General features: G+C 36.9%; 1 protein-coding gene across 2 annotated transcripts; it reads right to left on the reverse strand.

Moving 5' to 3' along the window:
• Positions 1-3,214: 3,214 nt before the first annotated feature.
• LOC144973547 (metal cation symporter ZIP14-like) lies at positions 3,215-25,991 on the reverse strand. 2 transcript variants are annotated; one of them, XM_078916103.1, is made up of 10 exons: positions 25,861-25,991; positions 24,297-25,268; positions 15,543-15,714; positions 14,279-14,445; positions 11,763-11,948; positions 10,579-10,633; positions 9,679-9,691; positions 7,956-8,140; positions 5,507-5,694; positions 3,215-4,733 (listed from the first exon to the last, which is right to left on the reverse strand). In XM_078916103.1, exons 2-10 carry the CDS (start codon positions 25,113-25,115, stop codon positions 4,587-4,589), a joined length of 1,932 nt encoding a protein of 643 aa, XP_078772229.1. In that variant the 5' UTR covers positions 25,116-25,268; positions 25,861-25,991; the 3' UTR covers positions 3,215-4,586. The 2 variants fall into 2 exon arrangements, with proteins under 2 accessions (XP_078772229.1, XP_078772228.1); XM_078916102.1 differs by lacking the exon at positions 25,861-25,991 and having other exon boundaries at positions 24,297-25,399.
• Positions 25,992-26,571: the final 580 nt, after the last annotated feature.

The following is a 26,571-nucleotide window of genomic DNA, read 5'->3' on the forward strand; positions in this document are numbered from 1 at the left end:
TTTTTAAATATGGTTGCTTTTTCCCCCAGAGTACGGCTGCATTGATGTGTTCTGTCTTAGATTTCAAGGCTTGCAATAGGATTCAACAGTCGTGACGTCACTTCCCTCGTAATGACGCACAGTAACTTAGTAATTGGTTCTAAACTATCGGAACAATGGCCGACGCCCTTATGAAATACTTCTTCGACGAGCATAAAAGTGTATCCAAAGGAGAAAAACATTATAAATCTGATCATGTTTTGACTTTATACATTCTGATCACATGACATGTGAAAAAGTTCTAGCCAGTATGAAGAATAAAGAGTACCGATTTTCTTTGTTTAGAACCAAGCTACTCGTTGCTGGGCGGACAGGACATCAGACTATTGAATCCTATTCTCTGTCCTCCACGTTCTCGCTTTCCTTCTGCAAATCCTGCTTTTGTTAATTTTTCAATTCCGCCCCTTCTCCATAATATTATGTGTTCGAAAAGTCTCATTTTCCTTCTCCTGGTTGAATCTAAGGGCTCTCGTTCTTTTCCTATAGATAGTTCGAAGATGACGTCACTTAGGTCTTGGTTGTTTTTTTTGCCATCCGCGTTTATGAGTAATGCTCACTGAACTATATTAACCCGACTATAAACGTTCACAGTTTTGTGTGTTGGTCAGTTATACTTCTGGATGGCAATGTTATGAGCTTCTTAGCCAAGTGCATACTATCTATAGATAGTATGCAGATGACGTCACTCAGGCCTTTGTTATTGTTTTTGCCAAACGCGTTTGTGAGTTGTTCTCACTAAACTGTATTAACCAGACTATAAAAGTTCATGGTTACACAGAGTTTGTGTGTTGGTCCGTTATACTTCCGGATGGCAATGTTGTGAACTCCTTGGCCAAGCGCATTCTATCTATAAGATTTAACACTCGTTCATTACTTACAAAAGCAGTTCAGGATATTTTCAATAGTCTTCTGCTCATCCCTCTTTTTATTCGCTTCAATTCGTCATTTTTCAAATCTGCATCCATAGTCTATCTACATTTCATAACAATACAGTAGAATGGTATAGATCTATATTTAGGTTTACGTCCAACCAAATCAGCAATCACATGATTTGTTGCTGTACAACGATTGGATATTTCTTTAAAAAGGTATACACGCTGCTTTGTTTATGAAAGTTATAAATATACAAACTGAACAAAATGACCAATCGTGATGTTAGATATTGTTATATGTTATGTTTCGTGAATTACGATACTTCAGTCCGCAATGGTGTGGAATTTCGGGTTTTGTTTTGTTTTGTTTTTTGTTTTTTTGTTTTTTGCTATGGCTAATTTTCTTTGATTTCTGATTTATCTTTGCAATTATCAAAGGTTTTTGATTCTATGCATTGTGTGGCCTTAAGCAAGTCACCTCGCCCTAGCTCAAATGCGGCGCTGCACTGCGGCTGACGCCTGGGTTATTCCAGTCTTCCCCTGGAATAGACCCTAGAGACAAATTTCCCCTATGGGATGAATAAAGAAAATCTTATTTTATTTATGTATTTATTCGACAATACCTAAATGGGATTCAGATTCAGATTCAGACCCACTTTAGAAGGACACGAGGATATGATAATATGGGTTGTACATAAATTGGATTCAATAGTCTGATGTCACGTCGTCCAGCAACGGTGGCCATCGTGGTTCTAAACAAAGAAAATCGGTACATTTTATTCTTCATGCTGGCTAGAACTTTTCATATGTCTTGTGATCAGAATGTGTAAAAGTCAAAACATTATCAGATTTATTATCTTTTTTCCCCTCTGGATACGCTTTTATGCTCGTCGGAGAAATATTTCATATGGGCGTCCGCCATTGTTCCGATAGTTTAGAGCCAGTTACTAAGTTACCATGCGTCATTACGAGGGAAGTGACGTTACGACTGCTGAAGCGTATTCCTGACATAATATCGCCTTTTCTAAACGCGTATCATTTGCGAGCAAGTCCGACGCTACCTAAATTTGTTTTTTTTGTTTTTTTGTTTTTAAGGGTTTTACGGCGCTTGCAACACATTTAGGTTATATCAGCGCCAGTAAAAATTAAGAAAATGGGATAGTAAAAAGTTCTAGAATTACAATTAAAGCACCCAAGAAAAAGTAAGACATAGGGGAACTGGGAACAAATAGGGATCAGATGTAGATTCCAAGAGCATACCACCAATGTACTTAGTTTGAGATCACCTATGTCTCATCCGGACACAAGCACAAAATCCAAAAAGAGGAATACACTCAAATGCTTACATTCTACATTGAAAATAACAAATATAATAATACATAACAGAGAAATGATTTACAAGGAAAAAAATATCGTCTCCCAAAAAAATAACTATGCATTCGACTGTTTCCCTCCCAGCCAGGACAAAACCAAGTAATCTCATTCCAAGACAAAGACAGAAAGCATGTTGGAAAACAGATATAAGGGGATAGAAGACACAGTATGTACCCCCCTGCCCACTATGGGAGGTCAGGAACCCCACCCAGCGCTACCTAAATGAATCACCGCTAAATCTGTAATGTCAAATAGAAATCCCATGCTAAAATAGACTCTATTGAAATGGGCGGACTGTACTTTGAATCAAAGGTGAAATATTGTTTGATGTAAATCAAAGAAGAGTTACAATCCGAGTGTTGGCCGCCGGGTAATGCTCTGATTTTATTTAAAATAGCTGTAGATAAAATAAAATCACTTGAGCTTTTTTATTGCGCAATATCCACTAAACATGCTCAAATCGCTTCACAAGGGGTCCCTAACCAACAGCAACACTTAACATGTAGGACGACACATGACGCGTACTAGGCGATATTAAAATTTTCCGTCAGAGACAAGCACTGTTAACGGCCACGTACTCATTTTACATCTGAATACGGTGAGAGAATGTGAGTAAAGAGCCTTTACCGAGGATCTAACTATGCGCTGCCCAGAGCGGGACTGGAACCCAGGACCTTCCGATCCGAAGGCGAGTGTCATAGCTAAAGACCACATAGCCTCACAGATATATATATATATAAATAAAACACACAAAATAAAATTGAGCTTTATATAGCGCAATATCCACTAAATGTGCCCAAAGCGCTTTACAAGGGGTCCCTGGTCAACAGCAACATTTAACATGTAGGACGGGACATACATCTATCAATGACTCAACCTGAGAACAAACAAACAAAAACAAACAAGAAAATAAACAAATAAAAAAGAAATCAACATTTGCCGAAAAATAGGCATTCAACCATTGGTCATTTAATTATGCTTTCTTAATTTCATATAATTAAATATAAAGATCGTGTAATTTTAAAAAGACATATATATCGCCGTACTATGGAAAACATGAATTAAGAAATTTAGCCATAAAACTCGTCCTTCAAATAACGATCGATAACAATGACCCTCATTTTGCCATAAACTCTCAAACCTGGGGCTTCAGGAGAACCAATGACGTCCCAGATTTGGTCATTTTGGACAAGGTGAAGTAGGTCTTTTTAATTGATCGATATTTGAAGGACGAGGTTTATGGCCAAAATTTAATAAATTTTAATGTGTATTTTCAGAATACTGGAGTTTATCTATGAGATAAATATATTAGAAAATAGTACAGTGTAGTATAATTGATATAGAATACACAAATATGGCAAAAAACAATAACAAAGACCTGAGTGACGTCAACTTCGAACTATCTATAATACTATGTGTAACTTAAAATAGGTCAAGTCTGATTGAGAGCATTTAGTGAGATCTAATCGCCCAAACGTGTGGCCTAAAACAATAACAAATAGCAGTGTGACATCGGTTTCTTTTTTAAATAAACAACACACTTTATAGTCACCTGGAACAACTACAAAAGACATCTAACTTCTACGTCATGGCACAAGACCGAAGGGCTAGAGCTCAGGTGGTCGCTGGTTCGGATAAGTAAGTAAGTTTTAAGTAAACAACAAGCGTATTTTAATGGGAGCGACCTATATTCATGTTTTCGCCCAACCAAGTCATCAATCACATGATCTGTTGCTGTACAACGATTGGACATTTCTCAAAGCATCTCAACACGCTGTTTTGTTTATGAAAGTTGTAAACATACACATGAGTCACGCTGAGCAAAATGACCAATGGGGTTGATCTATATTACCTTTCCATGTGCTCGTGGTCATTGGTCACATTGCAAAATGAGCTCAAAGTGACCCAGATAGTGAAAAATGTCCACAGTTTTCGAACTATCCAATATCAAATTTGGTCATATTGTTCAGCTGACATGTGTATGATTACAACTTTTACAAAAACAAAGCAGCGTGTTTGCATTTGTTTCTAATATCCAATCGTTGGACATCTACAGATCATGTGATTGATGGCTCGATTGGACGAAAAACTGAATATAGATTGCTCCCATTGTGATGTTGGAGATTTCTCAAACTCTGAACACTTTTCACTATGTGGGTTATTTTGAGCACACCCTGCAATGTGACCAATGCCCTTGAGCACATGGAAATGTAATATAGATCATGCCCATTGGTCGAAAAGCAACTGGTTAATTAGTGTCAAAAAGGAATGTTTCGATTTAATGATTTAATATTAAAAATCCTATTCTAGAATTCGCTGCAAGTCTTCTTCGTAGATGCCAAGGATCACCATGATTATGACCCCCAGGAAAATCCCCCCACAGTGGACAAGAAGATATGGTACCCAAGGGCTGCCGGGTCTGGCGTACGCCCTGGTCATTTCAGGCACCTGGGGAAAATGAAAAAAGTTTTAGTACTCATTCCATTTGTGTATTACTTATAATAATAATAATAATAATAATAATAATAATAATAATAAAAATAATAATAATAATAATAATAATAATAATAATATAATAATAATAATAATTGAGCTTTATATACACAATATCCACTAAATGTGCTCAAAGCGCTTTACAAGGGGCCCCTGGTCAACAGCAACATTTAACATGTAGGACGGGACATGACGCCTGTTAGGCGATATTACATTTTTTCGGACAAAGACAACGGCCAGGTACTCATTTTACACCTGAGTATAATGAGAGAATGTGAGTAAAGAGCCTTTTCCAAGGACTCAACTATGCGCTAGCGCGAGGCTCGTAACCCAGGACCTTCCGATCCGAAAGCGAGTGTCATACCACTAGACCACATAGCCGTTTTCCAGGGAATGGGCAACACTTGCGCAATATTTTCATCACTTGTCAGTTGAAACTTGCGCATTAATTACGTGGAGAGTTTACTTCTGGATGTATTTTTGTCGTTATTGTTCAATTTTAATGCTTTTGGTAAATGAAGATTTTTTTTACTCGGTGTTCTTTTCATTTTAATAAACAACTGTGTCTTATGAAACCGAAGTTTTATTGAAACGAAAAACTTTCAATCAATCAAAATATGCTCAAAAAATATTTATTTAAAAAAAATTCCTTTTATTCATCCAAGAGGGGCATTTGTCTTTAGGGTATATTCCAAGGGATGACTGGAATAAAATTAATTAAAGCTTACCAGATCAACAAGCGCGATGTACATAAACAAACCGCCAACAAAGGCGAATATCCACAGGGACAAATCCCCAAGGCTCCCGAGCTCGAGTCCGATGGCAGCTCCGAGGAAACACGGCACCGTCGACAGGAGGTTGAACCCAATGGCCTTCTTCACGCCCATCCCTGACGTGATTAATACTGCAAAGTCACCTGAGGGTGGACAAAGATGATGACGATGATGATGATGATGATGATGATACAATAATAATAATAATAATAATAATAATAATAATAATAATAATAATAATAATAATAATAATAATAACAACAATGATAATAATAATAATAAAAATAATAATAATAATAATGATAATAATAATAATAATAATAATAATAATAATAATAATAATAATAATAATAATAATGATAATGATAATAATAATAAAACAATAATAAATAATAATAGTAATAATAATAATATAATAATAATAATAATAATAATATATAATAATAATAATAATAGTATATATAGTATATAATTGTAGTAGTAGTAGTAGTCGTAGTCGTAGTCGTAGTAGTATAGTAGTATAGTAGTAGAAAGTAGTATAGTAGTATATAGTAGTAGTAAGTAGTAATAGTAGTAGTAGTATATAGTATAGTATTGATAATAATAATAATAATAATAATAATAATAATAATAATAATAATAATATAAATTATAATAATGATAATAATAAAATAATAATAATAATAATAATAATAATAATAATAATAATAATAATAATATTAATAACAATAATAAAAATAACATTAATAATAAATAATAACAAAAAATAATAATAATAAAATAATAATAATAATAATAATAATAATAATAATAATAATAATAATAATAATAATAATAATAATAATAATAATAAGAAAGAAGAAGAAGAAGAAGAAGAAGAAGAAGAAGAAGAAGAAGAAGAAGAAGAAGAAGAAGAAGAAGAAGAAGAAAACATAATATTGTCGACCAACTTGCCGCGGGCAGTCCATTAAAGTCATACACATTAGATCTGGTCCGTTAAACTAAAGAGCTTAAAATTTTATTCAGATTTTGTTTGATAACATGACATGTCTCGTTTATGTGTACGTATATGATATCAAACAAAACTAAGCATGGTGTAGCCTTAGTCAAACCGGCCTTCCATTTGGTAATAATAGTTAATTAATTCTCTCCTTACCAATCATTTTCACGATTTTCCGAAAAATGGCAGGTTTACCCAGCAGAATAAGTTTTTTAAAAACTCAAACAATCTCTATACAAAACAAATTTATGTTCTTATTAATTAAACAAAGATCATTATGATGTGCAAAATAAATATGAATAAGCGCTTAGAGTCTGGTGTCTCGGAGTTATAGCGCTATATAAGTTTTCATTATTATTATTATTATTATTATTATTATTATTATTATTATTATTATTATTATTATTATCATTATATTATTATTATTATTATTATTATTATTATTATTATTATTATTATTATTATTATTATTATTATTATTATTATTATTATTATTATTATTAAGAAAAACTGTATATTGTGTCGTAACAAATGTAACGATTTTTCTGTAGGTGGTAAGGAGATGGTTAAATCCCGTATCAGTGGATGTAAAACATAATATTGTCATTAAAAATAATAATACATATATAATCAGTTCTTTTATCATCAGTTGACATATTCTAATTGTCATCTTTGTGCGGCTGTGTGGTCTTGTGGAATGACACTTACTTTCGGATCGGAAGATCCTGGGTTCGAGCCTCGCTCGCATAGTTGAGTCCCTGGAAGTGGCTCTTTACGTACATTCTCTCAATGTACTCAGTGTAAAAATGAGTACCTGGCCGTTAACAGCGTCTTGATACTGCGCTATAGATAGTATGCTCACAACATTGCCACCCGGAAGTATAACGAATCAACACACAAAACTATGTGGAACCATGAACTTTTATAGTCGTAATACGGTTCAGTGAGAATTACTCATAAACGGGGCTGGCAAAAAACAATAACAAAGACATGAATGACGTCAACTTCATTCTATCTATATAAAAAGTCAATTTTTTCCATAGTTTGTGTGTACTTTGTTCCTATTATTATTTGGTCACTTGGTCATAATTGGATTCAGTAGTCTGATGTCACGCCGCCCGGCAACGGCGGCCATCTTGGTTCTAAACAAAGAAAATCATTACTTTTTATTCTTCATGCTGGCTAGAACTTTTCATATGCCTTGTGATCAGAATGTGTAAAAGTCAAAACATGATCAAATTTATGGGTTTTTTTCCTCTGGATACACGTTTATGCTCGCCGGAGAAATATTTTATACGGGCGTCTGCCATTGTTTAGAGCCAGTGTTACTAAGTTTCCATGCGTCATTAGGAAGGAAGTGACGTTAAGACTGTTGATGAGTATTTTGTGTAAGGAAATACGAACCTATCTCATGAGGCAACTCGTGACAGAACACGGCAATCGATGTGCTGATACCGACACTGAAGCTTCCAGCAAAAGCAGCCCCAATGGCGAGGCCATCACAAAAGTTGTGGAACATGTCCCCAACAATGATGATCATGGCCAGAGATGTGCAACTGAACAAGCCCCCGTGTGAATGACCATGGGCACTGAAATGAGAAGAGATTAAAAATAAGGATGGAATAATTTGACAGAATATAATATGCCATAGGGAATGAGAGAATGTGGATGAATAGATTGGAAGGATGGACGGTTGGATAGAAGAATGAAAATGTGGATTGTTAAGGATCGGTGGCTGGAATAATGAATAGATAGAATGATGGGTGAGTAGGAAAAACAAATAAATTGATGGACATGTGGTATGGGTGCGGCATTGGAAACGAAAGACTGGGTACTGACCAAAATATTACGTCACAAAAAAGACGATGATCACCACACGAAAGTAAAATGTGAGCTGTTGTTAGAAGTGCTCAGAGGAAAAAATTATTCAATTGGTTGAGTTACTGGTTTACAGCTCACAAATACCTTTTTCCCCCATGATCTTCGTCTTTTTTATGACGATTTCTGTTTTGGTTTGTATCAGCGTAGCCATTTAACTTATAGCCTGACACTGACCAAAAAATGACGTCAAAATGCCAGTCTTTGGCTACAAAAGAAAACAAATCGTGAGTTGCATTCAATAGTTCAACCAATGGGACCACTTGTTACCATGAGCACTACTAACGACAACTCACTAGACGGTGCAAAAACCAAATAATGACTTCAAAACGTCAGTCTTTTTTTGGTTTCAGTGTCAGGCTATAACTTAACGATGGCCACGATTGGAAACGAAAGACTGGGTACTAGCCAAAAGATTACGTCACAAAAAGACGATGATCACCACACGAAAGTAAAATGTGAGATGTTGTTAGAAGTGCTCAGGGAAACAAATTATTCCATTGGTTGAGTTACTGGTTTACAGCTCACAAATACATTTTTTCCCCATGATCTTCGTCTTTTTTTATGAAGATTTCTGTTTTAATTAGTATCAGCGAAGCCATCGTTGTTAAGTTAAAAGCCTGACACTGACAAAAAAAAAAATGACGTCAAAATGCCAGTCTTTGGCCACAAAAGAAAACAAATCGTGAGTTGTATTCAATAGTTCAACCAATGGGACCAATTGTTTCCATGAGCAGTACTACCGACAACTCACTAGGCGGTACAAAAACCAAATAATGACGTCAAAATGCCAGTCTTTTTGGGATTCAGTGTCAGGCTATAACTTAACGGTATCAGGCTTTTGGCTTTTAGTTAAAGGCTACGGTATGGGCGCGCCTTCGTAAACTTAAAGCCCGATACTGACTAAAAATCACGTCACTAAAGAAGACGACGATCACCAAACGAAAGTGAAAAGTAAGGTGTATTAGGGGTGCTCGAGGAAACAAATGACTCATGGTTGAGCTATTGTTTACAACTCACAATAAAAAATGTCCCCATGGCGATTTTTTTTGGGTTAGCATCAGGCCATGAGTTTACGAGACATGCCCTTACAGAGAGAACATCAACATAGCATTGCACTAATCGACCCGCGTTTTGCAGCGGTCATAGTCTTAGTTTTTCCTTTAAAAGTATGAGATCGATTACTGCGATATCGATAAAGGGTAGATATCAGTATCGTTGTTAGTATCATTGTAGTTGTTCGACTTACCTCCCGTCCTCATCTGCAAAATAAAAAGAAATTTACAAAGAATTATCTACCCATTGAATTGCTCACTGGATGTAACATGTTCAACGCTTGATTTATTTCTTGATAAACTACTACTACTACTACTACTACTACTACTACTACTACGACTACGACTACTACTACTACTACTACTACTACTACTACTACTACTACTACTACTGCTGCTGCTGCTGCTGCTGCTACTACTACTACTACTACTACTACTACTACTACTACTGCTGCTACTACTACTACTACTACTACTACTACTACTACTACTACTACTACTACTAACTACTACTACTACTACTACTACTACGACTACTAGTGCTACTACTACTGCTACTGCTACTCTACTGCTACTACTACTACTAGTACTACAACTACTACTACTACTACTGAGCTATACTACATACTACTACTACTATACTACTGCTACTACTACTACTACTACACTACTACTACTATACTACTACTACTACTACTACTACTACTACTACTACTACTACTACTACTACTACTACTACTACTACTACTAATAATATATAATAATAATAATAATAATAATAATAGATAATTAATAATAATAATAATAATATAATAATAATAATAATAATAATAATATAATAAGAAGAAGAAGAAGAAGAAGAGAGAACAACAACAACAACAACAATAATAATAATAATAATAATAATAATAATAATAATAATAATAATATAATAATAATAATAATAATAATAATAATAATAATAATAATGATGGTGCTGTTGATCATGATGATGATGACGATGATGATGATGATGATGATGATGATGATGATGATGATGATGATGATGATGATGATGATGATGATGATGATGATGATGATGATATCAATATTACCGTTTCCACTGCCACCATTTACTGTCATCATTGGTGTCAAAGCTGCAGATGATCTCTGTTAAAAAAGAAGGGAAAATATTATTGACTATGGCAGCAGCATCTCTATTACTTCTGCTATGCGTTTAGGTAGAATTCTCACAACATCCATCAGCCAAATTGTATTAATCAGACTATAGATGCTGTTCGCTTGGCTAAGAAGGACTCAACTATGCGCCGAGTGAGGCTCGAATCGAGGACTTTCCAATCTGGAAGCGAGGTATACCTAAAGACCAAATATTCGCATATAACATTTATGATCTTTTTGACGACCAGCATAGTGTCAGTGCATGACATAATCAGTCGGAAGGTGACAATTTTGGATTTGCATTTTTTTTGCACTCTCTAAAAGCATATTATGCTCTTCAGAGCATTTTAATTTTAATTTGAAGTAAATCGGGTGATTTTTCATCAAGTTATGGTCAGATGAATGGGAAAGGTATCCAGCTACTTTTCTCAAATTTCATACTTTTTCAACTTGACTAGCTGTAAAAAATATTTTGAAGTGAAATTGAGCTTTGACATTTCCCTAAGATGTACAAAAAGGGTTGCTTTAATCATTTATGACAAGAACTCATTTTTAATAAAAAAATTGACCTTCTAACTAAACTTGGTAATGTCTCAGTTCAAACCTTTTCACCATTCGACTGATTACGTCATTCACTGCAACTTAGACTTGAAAATAAGATAACATAACTCTGAAACCAGAAAATCAATTACACAAGATATTATGTATTCAGTTAGTCCTCATGAAGAATGGTTTACACTTAATAATTGAGCTTTAATAATGATTGATTTTTATATAGCGCAAATCCACTAAACGTGCTCAAAGCGCTTTACAAGGGGTCCCTGGTCAACAGCAACATTTAACATGGAGGACGGGACATGACGCCTGTTATTACAATTTTTCGGACAAAGACACTGCTGTTAACGGCCAGGTACTCATTTTACACCTGAGTGCGGTGAGAGAATGTGAGTAAAGAGCCTTTCCCAAGGACTCAACTATGCGCCGAGCGCGAGGCTCGAACCCAGGACCTTCCGATCCGAAAGCGAGTGTCATACCAGTAGACCACATAGCCACACATCCAAGGAAATAGGAACCAGTTGGGTTTTTTTATTACGTCACGCGTTTCTTCCCTATAATTTACCTTTTCCTTAGCATCTTTCCGAGACCTTATGATTGCAAAAGCTCTCTCCAGGAAGAAAAACGAGTAGACTCCCATTAGAGCCACCAGCCCTTTGTAGAGACCGTCGGTGTGGTCCATTTCGTCTTCATGGTGATGATGACCGCCATGGCTGTCCTCAATGCTATGGTCGTGATGTGGGATCATCGACTGGGGACACGAAAAGTGGAAAGCCAAAGAAAATCGACTGGGGACACGAAGGAACAAAAATCGGGACCGAATGGAAAACCAATGAAAATCGATGAACACGAAAGTGGAAAACAAGAAACGACGGGACACGAATAGTGGAAAACCAATGAAAATCGACTGGGGACACGAAAAGTGAAGCAAGAAAATCGACCGGGACACGAAAAGTGGAAAACCATGAATCGATGACACGAAGTGGAAACAAAAATCGACTGGGGACACGAAAAGTGGAAAACCAATGAAAATCGACTGGAGACACGAAAAGTGGAAAACCAATGAAAATCGACTGGGGACACGAAAAGTGGAAAACCAATGAAAATCGACTGGGGACACGAATAGTGGAAAACCAATGAAAATCGACTGGGGACACGAAAAGTGGAAAACCAATGAAAATCGACTGAAGACACGAAAAGTGGAAAACCAATGAAAATCGTCACGAGAATGAGGTAAGTTTTGTAATAAAATAAACGTGAGCCAATGGGAGCGATAAATCAAGGAAGCCTTTTAAAACTTCAAGACAACATTTCAACGTGAAAGAGGAATGGATGTCAATGTGGAACCAAGACAGCCCCAGGGAGGCGACATCATACCCGACCCAACAGAAAGAACACATGGCTTTCTCTGCAATAGCCGAAAATGCTGGGTCACCCCCAACCGCATTTTGACAGGACATGGCAGAACCGAAGCTAACATGCATAGATGGAATCTGAGAGAATCAGATGCATGCCGTCATTCCCAAGGAGGCCCTGAGACAATGGACCACATCGTCATCCACTGCCCAGTGACAAGCCTATCAGGCTACGAGACAGCCTATAGGGCAGGAAAAGAATTTGAAGAATGGATTAAAAAATTCAAAATAGAGGTGTAGCCATTCGATACTACTATGGGAGCGATCTATATTCATGTTTTCGTCCAACCTAGTCATCAATCACATGATTTGTTGATGTCCAACGATTGGATATTTCTTAACAAATGTAAACACGTTGCTTTGTTTATGAAATTTTGTAAACATACCCGTGTGTCAAGCTGAACAAAATGACCAATCGTGATATAAGATATTTCAAAAGCTGTGAATACTTCTCACTATGTGGGTCATTTTGAGCACACTCTGCATGGACCAATGACCTAGAGCACATAGAAATGGAATATAGATCATGCCCATTGAGTATTTATTTATGCTCAAAACTCTTTTCAGGTACAGGGTCCCAAGAAAGTAGCCATACTTAACAGTCAGGAAAGAGCTGAACATATGATAGAAGGTAATCAGAAGGTATGAGGTTCGATCCCCAGTCGAGGTCGACTGATTTTTTTGGGATGGTTTTATCTTATATTTTTCTTTCATGCTTTGGATGGCACCTTTCATACACATAATTTGTTCAGATCTTTATCTTACACCGGTGCCTGCTCCTTAATTTCTTAATTTGATACTGTAAGCAGAAGTTGACTTTTAGAGTGTTGTCTTTATACGGATTCAGCTGTACCGCTTTGAGAATTTTGGTCAAGTATACAAAGAAGACGATGGAGGTGGATTGGACACACTCCACTATTACAAAGAAAGTATTGGACTGGAACCCTCAGGGCAGAAGATCAAGGGGAAGGCCACAAGGATAAGAATTAAAGAAGCTGATATACAGAGAAGTGATAAGACATGGAATGAGATTTTTAATTAAAAGCTAGCTCGGGATAGAGAAGGGTGGAAACTGTTTGTCTGTGGCCGAGACGGGAGCCATCGTTAACATATAGCCTGACACTAGAACCCTCTAAGAGGCTGTAGCAGTATGACGTCAATTGCAGTTTTTGATCGACTACTGAGTTCGTTAATAGCTCAAGGAACAATCATCATTGATTGACATGAAACAACTCACGATTTGTTTCTTTGTGCAAAAACGCATTATGACGTTCATTTTTTGGTCAGTGTCAGGCATAACATTACGATGGCTACGCTATACCCTCTAGGGTGAAAGGCAATGATGAGATGATTGATGTTTGATGATGTTGATGATTGATGTATGCGATGATGATAAGGATGAAGATGCATGATGATGATGATGATGATGAATAGATTTGTTTTCGACACGATGATGAATGGACTGATGATGATGATGATGATGATTGGTAGTGTATGGATATTTAGATGTGAGTATAGACTGATAGGTGAAAGAGAGGAATGATGATGATGATGATGATGATGATGATGATGATGATGATGATGATGATGATGATGATGATGATGATGATGATGATGATGATGATGATGATGATGATGATGATGATAGAAAATGCATTTAGCTCACGTGTGGTATCAAGTGCAGCATTCCATCTCCGGACATCGATCCCATGGCCATAGCGATGAGAAATTGCATGACATAATTCTCGTTCCCACCCCTTCTTGGTATGCAGAGAATCCCAAACAGAGCACACAGGCTGATAATGAGAACAGCTACCATTGTGTACACCCATACTGTGAAAAGAAAGAAATTGGGAAAAATAAAACAGGCAAAGGCGTCAGACGGCTCGAATGAGCACGATCTATATTATATTTCCATGTGCTCGAGGCCATTGGTCACATTATTAAGTGTGCTCAAAATGACTCACATAGTGAAAAGTGTTCACAATTTGAGAAATATCCAACGCTACAATTGGTCATTTTGCTCAGCATGGCTCATGGGTATGTTTACAACTTTCATAAACAAAGCAGCGTGTTTAGATGCATTGAGAAATGTCCAATCGTTGTATAGCAACAAATCGTGTGATTGATGACTAGGTTGGACGAAAACATGAATATAGATCGCTCCCATTGAATGGAATGTTTTGTTGTTCAGATAAGTGAGTGGAGCAGGCATTTATGTTGATAATAACAAGAAATGAAGTGAGTAGGAAAGTGCCAGAAGACAACAGAGAATAAAAACTTCGCGGCGGCGATGAGGGCTCGAACTTGCGACCTTACTGGTAGGACACGTCCACCTGGCCGGGGAGATCGTGACTCTACCGTATGAGCTATCCACGACACTACTTCATATGGTAGAGTCACGATCTCTCCGGCCAGGCTCTGCGTTGACAATCCTTTCTAAGCAACAGAACCAAGCGGGTCTGATAGCCAAAATTATTATGAGCTCATTGCTTCTTGGAACTAGATACTCTCAAACCGAGGCAAAATATTGTTCATTTCAAACAAGGTTAAATCGACATGTCCTGCTAGTATGTGCATCTTGGGGATTGCATATTATCTTATCTTATCTTATCTTATCTTACTAAAGGCTTAATAGGAATTATCCTTTAAATACCTTATACAATCGTTTATAATTACAGAATCTCATATAGCTTGCATTGCATCATTCACAGACAGTTTTACCCAACTTTGAATGTCAGGAAAAATGTATCAATCGAAAAATACAATCCTAGAATACTGGTAATGAAAAACTGGTCAAGATCGAATGAATCATAAATGTACAAAGTTCATAGTACAATGAAATATTAATGACAAAAATAACCATGAAAGCAACAACGATAATAAAGCATACATTAGTCTCTGATAAATTATGATTTTACATTACTCACCTAAGTCCTCTTTCCCTCCTTTCTTTTCAACTTGCTGTCGTCCATCAAACTTACAATTGCCTGGATCAAGTTGGTAGATGAGGGCTGGACACAGGAAGACAAAGTCGCCAGCAGTCAGTTCGGTGATTTGGTCCAAACCATAGTCATAGAGGAGCTCCGTTGTATTTAAACACTGTTGAGTGAAGAATTATTAACTTGAGAATAGGTAGGTATAATTTCACCGGTATGTCTTTTTTACGAAACCCGCCGAAACCCTCCGAAACCCGCCGAAACCTGCCGAAACCCGCCGAAACCCGCCGAAACCCGCCGAAACCCGACAAAACCCGACAAGGTTATGGGAAGTGGGTGTCAGTGGGGAGGGAACCTGAGACTCAGGGAAGTGCACAAAATTGGGGAGTGAACCTGAGACTGGGTTTCGGCGGGTTTTGTAAAGAAGACACACCCGGTATTTCACATGATTCCAAACTTTAACTCTCTCCTTACCAGTGCCATTTTCATGATTAAAATTTTTTTTAATGAGCTTTAAAATGAGATTTTATATAGCGCAATATCCACTAAATGTGCTCAAAGCGCTTTACAAGGGGCCCCTCAAGCCAACAGCTGTTAGGCGATGTTACAATATTTTCGGACAGAGACAACGCTGTTAACGGCCAGGTACTCAATTTACACCTGATAATGTGAGTAATGAGCCTTCTCCAAGGACTCAACTGTGCGCCGAGCGAGGCTCGAACCCAGGACCTTCCGATCCGAAAGCAAGTGTCATACAACTAGACCACATAGCCGATTATCCCAAAAACGTCCTACCCATTCAACACAAAACGACTTTTTTACTCAGTCATAAAAGGCAAGAAGTACACAATACATGGTACACATTAAAACAAGAGGTGCCTATAGATAGTATGCGCTTGGCTTAGAAGTTCATAACATTGCCATCCGGAAGTACAACGGACCAACACACAAAACTGTGTGTAACCATGAACGTTTTAAGTCGGGTTAATACAGTTCAGTGAGAATAATTCACAAACGCGGATGGCAAAATATAACAACAAAGGCTTGAGTGACATCATCTTCGAACTATCTATATGAGCCAATAAAATGGAGAGAAAGATGAAGTGAGTAAGTGGGACTCATTTGTTTGTGTTGTGTTGTACTCTTATATAATAATATGACTCACTTTATCTTTCTCTCCATGCTATCCATCATTTTGTTTCGGCCAAACGAGCTGTATCTATAGATAGAACGAAGATGACGTCACTCAAGCCTTTGTTATTATATTTTGCCATCCGCGTTTGTGAGTGATTCTCACTACACTGTATTAACCAGACTATAAACGTTTAAGGTTACACATAGATTTGTGTGTTGGTTCGTTATACTTCCGGATGGCAATGTTATGAGTTTCTTAGCCAAGCGCATACTATCTATAACACAAAGTGTCAATTTTGTGATGTCACTGAGATAATGTTGGCTTTATCGTAACGAATGTGACTTTCCTATGCGTTGTAAGGAGAGGGTTAACGCCCAGATCAAATCCATATCAAACATTTCAATAATTAAAGAAAACGCACAAGACTTTTCTAGAATTTTAATGGATTATATGATATAATATGAACATTATAACACCCCTTCTTTTTTCAAAATCCCACTGTGAAAAAAAATCGCACAAACAAGTAGTCCATGTTTAACTCCGTTTCTATAGCGTGAAACGGACAATAGCAATTGCTTGCTATCCTTTGGATAGGACGCTAGTCTATGACAAAGTACTTGCAGCAAAAATCCAACAGTCTCAGCTAGCCATTCACGGATGGTGGACAGGGCGGGGTCAGAAAAAAATCTCGACTTCACCAGGGACAAAAACGTGGACTGATAAAATTTAGTCAAAAAATGTTTTTGTGAGGCGAATCTTGCATAAAAGCTCAGTAACATTAGGAAACTTTTGAAAACATAACTATTCAGCCAAGCTTTAGAGTGTTATTAGTATCATTTTATTTTTGTTTTAGAGTTAGCTATTGTATTGCATTTGTATGTGTAGCGCCTTAACTCACTCAACCCTAACACCGATTATATCCGTAGTTTACCCGGGGTTACTTTTACCCCATGTCTATTTATTACATTTTTCTGAGACAAAGTATATGCGTAGTATCAAATCAAATGTTTTTAATTTTTGCATGTTAATGTTAGTTGAATATAACTACCTATGCACATGCTCATTTTTAATACAATTTTTTCCAGTTTTGAAAAGTAGCAAAAATATCTAGGATTGAGAGAGTTAAAGCACTTTGTGGATTCTTATAAACTGGTTATTACACATACATATTACATTACAATAAAAACACTTGTCACTCCAATTTTTCATTGCAAGACACATCGTATACGTAAATTAAACACCGCATCATCACCTAACTTCCATATAAGCAGCCTCTTCAGAGAAGATGAGTGTTTGCATTGTGATAACATTAGATTGATGTGCTTTGCAAATAGTCCTAAGCCAACAGAAATCACATTACGGATAAGACAAAACATGACGACTGTATAGATAGTATGCGCTTGGCTAAGAAGCTCATAACATTGCCATCCGGAAGTATAAATGACCAACACACAAAGCTGTGTGTATCCATGAACGTTTATAGTCGGGTTAATACAGTTCAGTGAGAATTACTCATAAACGCGGAAAGCAAAAAACAATAACAAAGACCTGAGTGTGATCATCTTCGAACTATCTATAGTCTGGATAATACAGTTCAGTGAGAATTACTCATAAACGCGGAAAGCAAAAAACAATAACAAAGACCTGAGTGTGATCATCTTCGAACTATCTATAGTCTTGATAATACAGTTTAGTGAGAATTACTCATAAACGCGGAAAGCAAAAAACAATAACAAAGACCTGAGTGTGATCATCTTCGAGCTATCTATAGTCTGGATAATACAGTTCAGTGAGAATTACTCATAAACGCGGAAAGCAAAAACCAATAACAAAGACCTGAGTGTGATCATCTTCGAACTATCTATAGTCTGGATAATACAGTTCAGTGAGAATTACTCATAAACGCGGAAAGCAAAAAACAATAACAAAGACCTGAGTGTGATCATCTTCGAACTATCTATAGACTTATTACATTTTTTTCAATAAAGACAGCTCGGTTACTGAATTTGAGTGTGATCAGAAAATGCGATCAAGTTGCTTTTCCGTGGACTTAACTTTAAGTCGTCCACAGCAGGACTTAAACTCAGGACTTTGCAGGTCACAAGGCGGTTATCAAATCATTCGACTACAAAGCCAACTTGCGGACAACATCACAAAGTGTTTAATTTTCTTTTTTAAATGCTCTTCACGTCTGAAGGAAATAACACGTCAAAGTAAATGCTAAGCTGTTTGAACTGTAAAACTTGTGGGGAGAAAATCAGCAAAAGAAATACTACGCGCGGCATCATTAGAAGCCATCGCCTATTCACTCCATAAAAAAACGCGTCTGATGTCAACAGGAATCACCCATGTTGTACAAGCGAGCAAATCTGGTCTGAAGAAGTGAGTCTAACCCAGGATTTCCTGGGTTAGGGTGTATTTCCTTAATAAATCGATCACCCACACACTGACACACACACACACACACACACACACACACACACACACCCTTTCTGAAAAAAGCACTGATCAAAAAATGAATATACCAACTTCAAAAACTGAGATTCACCCATAATTCTAACTCGTCGACCCGTGATATTGACATGATACAGTTTTGGGACTGTGTTGCCAATCCAGTGATATTGACATGATACAGTTTTTGGACTGTGTTGCCAATCCAGTGATATTGACATGATACAGTTTTGGGACTGTGTTGCCAATCTATGGATACAAGATAGTGAAGATAGTATTTAATACAGACATCTAAACACATTGGGAGGGAGGGGGGGGGGGGGTTAACAGTGTAACAAGTATATATGTAAACAGATATGATCAGATAGCTACTCAAACTTTAGAAAGAGGGGGGAGGGGGGGGGGGGGCTAGATGGCCGAGTGGGGCAAGGTATCGTACTTAAACCTAAAGGACCCGGGTTCAAGCCCCGTTGTCAGCAACATGTGCGGCTCTGTGGTTTAGTGGTATGACACTATGTAAGGTCCTGGGTTCGAGTCCCTTTCTGAGCGGTGCATAGTTGGAAAAAGGCTCTTTACTCATATTCTCTTACCGTACTCAGGTGTAAAATGAGTATCTGACCTGAATAGCGTTGTCCCTGTCCCAAAAAACATTTTAGTATCGCCTAACAGGCGTCATGTCCCGTCCTACATGTACAGCGTTGCTTTTGGCCAGGGACCCTTTGCAAAGCGCTTTGAGCACGTTTAGTGGATATCGCGCTATATAAAAGCTAAGTTTAATTTAGAGGATAGATGATCTTTATTGACGAACAGCATAATATATTTAGACGAGAAAATGAGATACCATCACGTTGACAGGAATGTGTATCCAGTCTTCCTTATGGGTGTTTTTTTTAACACTTGAAATGAAAAGGCTAGCACTATTCAGCATCTGATACTGAATAGTGGTTTTGCACTATTCAGTATCTGATACTGAATAGTGGTTTTGTACTATTCAGTATCTGACACTGAATAGTGGTTTTGCACTATAATACGGTGTTTTTTTTCCGAAACCTGGCAAAGTTATGGGAAGAGGGCAGCTGTGGGAGTGAATCTGGGACTCAGAGAAGTGTACACCAGTGGGGAGTGAACCTGGGACTGGGTTTCGGCGGGTTTCGTAATAAAAAGCAATTACTTTTTTACGAAACCCGACAAAACCTGGCAATATCCGAGAAAGTTATGGGTAGTAGGCAACAGTGGGGAGTAAATCTGAGATTCGGGGAAATGTACACCAGTGGGGAGTGAACCTGGGACTGGGTTTTGGCGGGTTTTTTTTTTTTAAATTACTTTTTGTTTACGAAATGCACCAAATCCCAACAAAATGGGGTTTTTGGCGGGTTTCAGCGGGTTTCACATATAAACAATTACTTTTTTACGAAATCCGGCAATATCCGACAAAGTTATGGGAAGTAGGCAACAGTGGGGAGTGAACCTGAGATTCATGGAAGTGTACACCAATGGGGAGTGAACCTGAGACTCTGGTTTTCGGCGGGTTTCAGCGGGTTTCATATAAAAGCAATTACTTTTTTTTACGAAACCCGACGAAACCTGGCAATATCCGACAAAGTTACTGAAGTAGGCAACAGTGGGGGGTGAACCTGAGATTCAGGGAAGTGTTCACTTGTGGGGAGTGAACCTGGGACTCTGGCTTTTGTAAAAAAAGCAATACCAAGGGGGAGGGGGAATTACTTTTTTACGAAACCCGCCAAAACCCGACAAAGTTATGGGAAGCAGGCAGCAGTGGGGAGTGAATCTTGGATTTGGACACCGATGAAGATTGAACCTGGGACTGCGAGAAGCTGATACCAGTGGACAGTGAGCAAAGAATGTACTTTTATTTCGAAACCTACCGAAATAGTCAAAAGTTATGGGAAGTGGGCACCATTCGGCAATGAACCGGGACTCAGGGAAGTGCACACCGGTTGGGAGTGAACCTGGGACTGTGAGAAGAGGATATCAGTGGAAATGAACCTGGGGCTATTTTGATATTTTTAAACTATGTGAATTGCACAATAGCAGAGATTAAAAATTTACGATCAAAATATTTTTACAACTTTGAATCGGACTGTCAGTTACTGCACGTGTTCAATCTGGAAGTAGGTCAGCAGTTTATTTACATTCAACCGAGATTGTCGCACTTTTCACTCTCTTTATAAAAAAGAGTTCCTTATAGATACTTAATAGTGTCAAAGCATTATTCAGTATCTGATACGGAATGACCACTTCGAAATGAAAAAGGAACTAAAGCTAAGACTTCAACTCAAACGTGAAGTCTGTCCTACTGTATTGACGTGAAACTTGGAATGCATCGCAGGCATGTATAAGGAGGATACATATTTTCGTAAACAGTAGGTGCATGCGTAAGCTACTCAAAATAAAATGTTAATGATAGAGTTAAGAATGGAGAAGAATGTAAAAGAACCAAACAGAAACCAGTGGATGAGAAATAGGAAGAAGACGATGGAGGTGGATTGGACACACCCTTAGAAAGAATGACTCCACTATAACAAAGAAGGGATTGGACTGGAACTCTCAGGGCAGAAGATCAAGGGGAAGCCACGAGGAACACGGAGAAGAATCAAAGAAGCTGATATACTGAGAAGTGATGAGACATTAAACGAGTTTTAAAAGTTAGCTCAGGATAGTGAAGGATGGAGACTGTTTATCTGTGGTCTATACACTGACCCAGGGTGAAAAAGGCAATGATGATGATGAATGAATGAAAAAGGAACAATTTTTTTACATCACAACTTTCTTCCCTATCACATTGACTAAAATTAACCCATTTCTCCAACACTTGGTCGGTAAATCAAAACCCTGATACATCTGGACAACGACAGTAAGCTGCCCAGAAAAAAAAAACAATAAATGCTGTGGTACAGAACTTTTTTATTGAGCTTTTATATAGCGCAATCTCCACTAAATGTGTTCAAAGCGCTTTACAAGGGGTCCCTGGCCAACAGCAACATTTAACATTTAGGACGGGACATGTCTGTTAGACGATGTCAGAAATTTTTCGGACAGAGGCAACGCTGTTAACGGCCAGGCGCTCAGTTTACACCTGAGTACGTTAAGAGAATGTGAGTAAAGAGACTTCTCCAAGGACTCAACTATGAGCCGAGCTAGGCTCGAACCCAGGACCTTCCGATCCGGATGTGAGTGTCATACCACAAGACCACATAGCCGCATAGCGGTGCCCACCAATAATCCGTAAATTATATATTATATATATATACTAGTAAAAAGCCCGCAATTTCGCGGGGAAAGAACTATTTTCATTCGATACTGTACTCACCATCATTTAATGAGGGCAGATTGGTAAACAACGTTGTCTGTGTAATTTGGTATATCTTCGGTTGATTTTTCTGTGTGGCCCAATAATATATTTAATAATATATTCCCTCAACTAACCCCAAGAAAAAATTAAATCTAGTACCTTTAATTAACCCCAATAGGAAAAACAAACACCCTAGCACTTTAATAATCCTTATGACTAACCCTAATAGGAAAAAAAATCATCCGATCTCGAGCTAACCCTAATACTAATAGAAAAAATCATGACAAATTGAATAAATAAACGCCTGACAAAAGATCAAAGGTGAAAATACAAATTTAAAGAATACTGTGGATGTAGGAGCTTTCGGAATGTCTCCCCTTTACTTAACTTATGGAAAAACAAACTTCCTAGCACCTTTAATACGACTTATGACTAACCTCTCGGGCTAACCCTAATAGAAAAAAAAACAACTCTCGGACTGCTTTGCACTACCTTTCAATATTTAACAAATCAAAAAGGCGGCTGAAAATCAAAACAATGGTCAAATTAAGAAATTTTAAACTTTCACAAATCTATCAAGGTTTGTTCTAGAGTTTTTAAAATACTTCTAGATATAATGACAAATTGAATAAATAAATGCCTGACAAAATATCAACGGCGAAAATACAAATTTAAAGAATACTGGGGATGTAGGAGCTTTCGGAATGTCTCCCCTTTACTTAACTTATGGAAAAACAAACATCCTAGCACCTTTACTAAGACTTATGACTAACCTTAATAGAAAAAGAAATATCCTCGATCTCGAGCTAACCCTAATAGTAAAAAAAGAATCAAAATGGCGACTGAAATACCTTCATGTGATCAAGTGAATAATATAACTATGAATGCCACGATTTGCTGAAAAATGCCAACACCCACACACACATGTATACACCACACACAACACACACACACAAACACAAACACACACACGCACACACACACACACACAAACATACACGTTATTAGAACATACATAACACTGATCACCGCTAAATCAATAACACAACGGAAGTAATAATAATACTTGATGTCATAAATAGATGACGCAAATTGACAACTTTTTACAGTGTCAAAATTAGTTGATTTTGGGAGTCAAGTGTCGTCGTTGGTACATATTTTATGATATCTGTTTGACTCAACGAACTTTCAAACTGACTTTAAATTATAAAAGGAAATCAAGTTATCTGTTTATCTATCTGTAAAAAATACATTTCTAATTTTCAAATCTTTCAGTAGAGTTGTGCGCCGAATCAATTTTTTGTGTGACTCAGATAAGCACAATGTTCTCCACAATGCTATATTTTTTAAAGAAAGGATATATATATATATATATATATATATATATATATATATATATATATATATATATATATATATATATATATAAGAAATGGGTTGATGTTAATAGAAAAGGAACGAAATTGACGCCACTTAGCTCTTTCTTATTGTTTTTAGACATAAGATAAATTCTCACTAAATGATATCAATCAGATTATTAATGCTGTGCGCTTAGGGAATTTACTCACAACTTTCCACCAGCCGGATTTAACGTTCCAACACACAAAACCGAGAGTAACCTTGACCGTTTATAGTCTGATTAAATTTAATAGAGTGAGAACTACTCATAAACATGGCTGGCTAAAAACAATAACAATAAGTTGAGTGATGTCAATTTCGCTTTCTCTACAAACGTTTAAGGTTAAACATAATTTTGTTTGTTGATACATTATATATCCGGCTGGCGGATGTTGTGATTATTTTATCTAAAAGCACGTCATCAATAGATATAGAATGGTTTAGTTACCTTTTTCACATTGGTATCATTGTGATTGTGGTTGTGGCCTGCATGGCCATGCGCATGCCGTTTTTTCCTGTGATCTCCGTGATGATGACCTTCATGATCTCCGTGATCGTGACCTTCATGGTCTCCGTGGTCGTGACCTTCATGGTCTCCGTGGTCGTGACCGTCATGATCTCCGTGGTCGTGACCGTCATGATCTCCGTGGTCGTGACCGTCATGATCTCCGTGGTCGTGACCGTCATGATCTCCGTGGTCGTGACCTTCATGATCTCCGTGATCATGACCTTCAATGTCTTCATTTGCAAACCTTGTCATCATCTCCAAACCAATATTGTGCAGGAGGATGTCGAAGTTCTCCAGCGACAAGGCATCCTCATTTCCGTATTTCCAAAATATCTCATCCGTGTAATATCTTCCCTCAATGTTGGGATTATAACTTGCCTCATCACGCTTGGTGCTTCTTTTAATTCTTTTTGAAGCTTTATCGCTCAACGTCGAATAGATATTGTTTGCATTCGACTTCGTTCTTAACTCAGCTAAGAACTGAGATATCATTTCCAGTCTCTGATCTTTCCCCTCCATGAGAAAACTTTTTAACCTTCCCGGAAGTACCTTGCTAGAGCTACTGCTTTCAGTTTCACCTTTATACACACTAGTCCCATTGGCACATGAAAGTACACATCCGTATAGAAACAGTAACATCCCCAACATTTTGACATTAAAATGTGACATTTTGTTATATTTTTTTGTATAAACAGTTGCATGGAATTGTTCACTGTCATAGAAGGCAAGTGTCGCATTAGTATAATTTGTACGTGGCATATTTATAATATGTCACGCTGATAGCGTTCTGTGTGGGCGAAGGGCGTAGATTTGCTGTCTACTTGTGTCTATGTTATGTATACTGTGAGTTTTGAAATTAAGGTTTAATTAAAGTTAGACTTGTATTCCACAAATAAAAATGTCATGAAAATTCTATAGATTCAAATATATATTTTAATACACGTGAAAATAAAAATTAAATCCTTTGCAGGAATATTTTAATATTGCTAATTTCCCCAACATTATATTGCACGTACAAATTAAGATAACAGTTGCTTTCTTTCCTCATAAAACAGAATCACTCTATGGGTCATTATATTATAATGTTGAACAAAAATAATGATATCAGGTTTTTTTTAAAAAGGAACAAAACACTTTATATTATGGACCGTAATGCCGGCAATGCTTTGTTCAGAATTTAGACAAATGAGAAAAGAAGTATTTTCTCGTCAATACTTTGCGCAGAATTTAGACAAATGAGAAAAGAGGTATTTTCTCGTCAATGCTTTGCGCAGAATCTAGACAAATGAGAAAAGAGGTATTTTTGTCATACTGCGCAATGCAAATAGAACAGAGATTTTCGTCAAGCTTGCAGAATTTAGACAAATGGAAAAGAGGTATTTTCTCTATTCATCTCGTCACATTAAGATTCCGTTTTGATTATTTGTTTAACGAAGAATTATTAGTTCAAATTCATACTAAGAATTGGTCATTTATTCCTATTATATTCATTTCTTTTCACTACACTTCAAGCAAGGTATATACAGTGTGTATTCAGTTTATAAAAAGAATTCGAAGCCAATTAGATTAAATAGCCGAACGAACTTCGATTTGTTATTGTCAGAGTTTCAATCAACAATTGAACGTTTATCCAATAGTCTAACGTTACTTGTATTATGAATCGTGTGAATATCAAGACTTTAGTACTGGGTGCAAAATAACGTTTTAAAAACTAAAATACTTATGCGAAGTTTTCAACATAATTCTACACACAAACATATCTTCAAATACGAACGTATATCAGTATTGTTACATCCGTACCCACGTCATCAAAGCTTCATGTTTGTATTGTATTGATTGTGTGTGTGTACTACATTACTGACGAGATCCGTATGCAAATTGCTAAATTTTGCACGACTTATAAGTAGAGCAAATTGAACGATACAAGTGTATTTCATTAAGATACTAAAAAATACTGACCAAAGTGGAAGCACTGAACACCTCGTTGCAGTAATTTTCTTGTCAATAACAAGTTTGTATTCCTTAATAATTGGCGCTTTTTGTCCTTTTCTAAATAATTTATTACTATATGGCTATTTAATAATCTGTATAGTCAAATTTATACGTGTAAAACAACTTTAGGAAACTAAAATTAATTATGCTGTGTTTAACCATTGCGATCTAATTGGGTACGACACAAAAACATTTTACAAATCGTGCAAACGTTTCCAATAAA

Source organism: Berghia stephanieae, chromosome 5 (genome assembly GCF_034508935.2).
Source record: "Berghia stephanieae isolate SIO BIC M18660-M18661 chromosome 5, UCSD_Bste_1.3, whole genome shotgun sequence".
Taxonomy (NCBI): domain Eukaryota; kingdom Metazoa; phylum Mollusca; class Gastropoda; order Nudibranchia; family Aeolidiidae; genus Berghia; species Berghia stephanieae.

Excerpts from the sequence above, each read along its gene's own strand:
- LOC144973547 (XM_078916103.1), bottom strand. The coding sequence starts at position 25,115 with ATGCCACGTACAAATTATACTAATGCGACACTTGCCTTCTATGACAGT. Across the intron at positions 15,715-24,296 it reads ATGATACCAATGTGAAAAAG|TGTTTAAATACAACGGAGCT; the intron begins GTAACTAAACCA and ends TTCACTCAACAG. Across the intron at positions 11,949-14,278 it reads TGCTGCACTTGATACCACAC|TCGATGATCCCACATCACGA; the intron begins GTGAGCTAAATG and ends TCGTGTCCCCAG.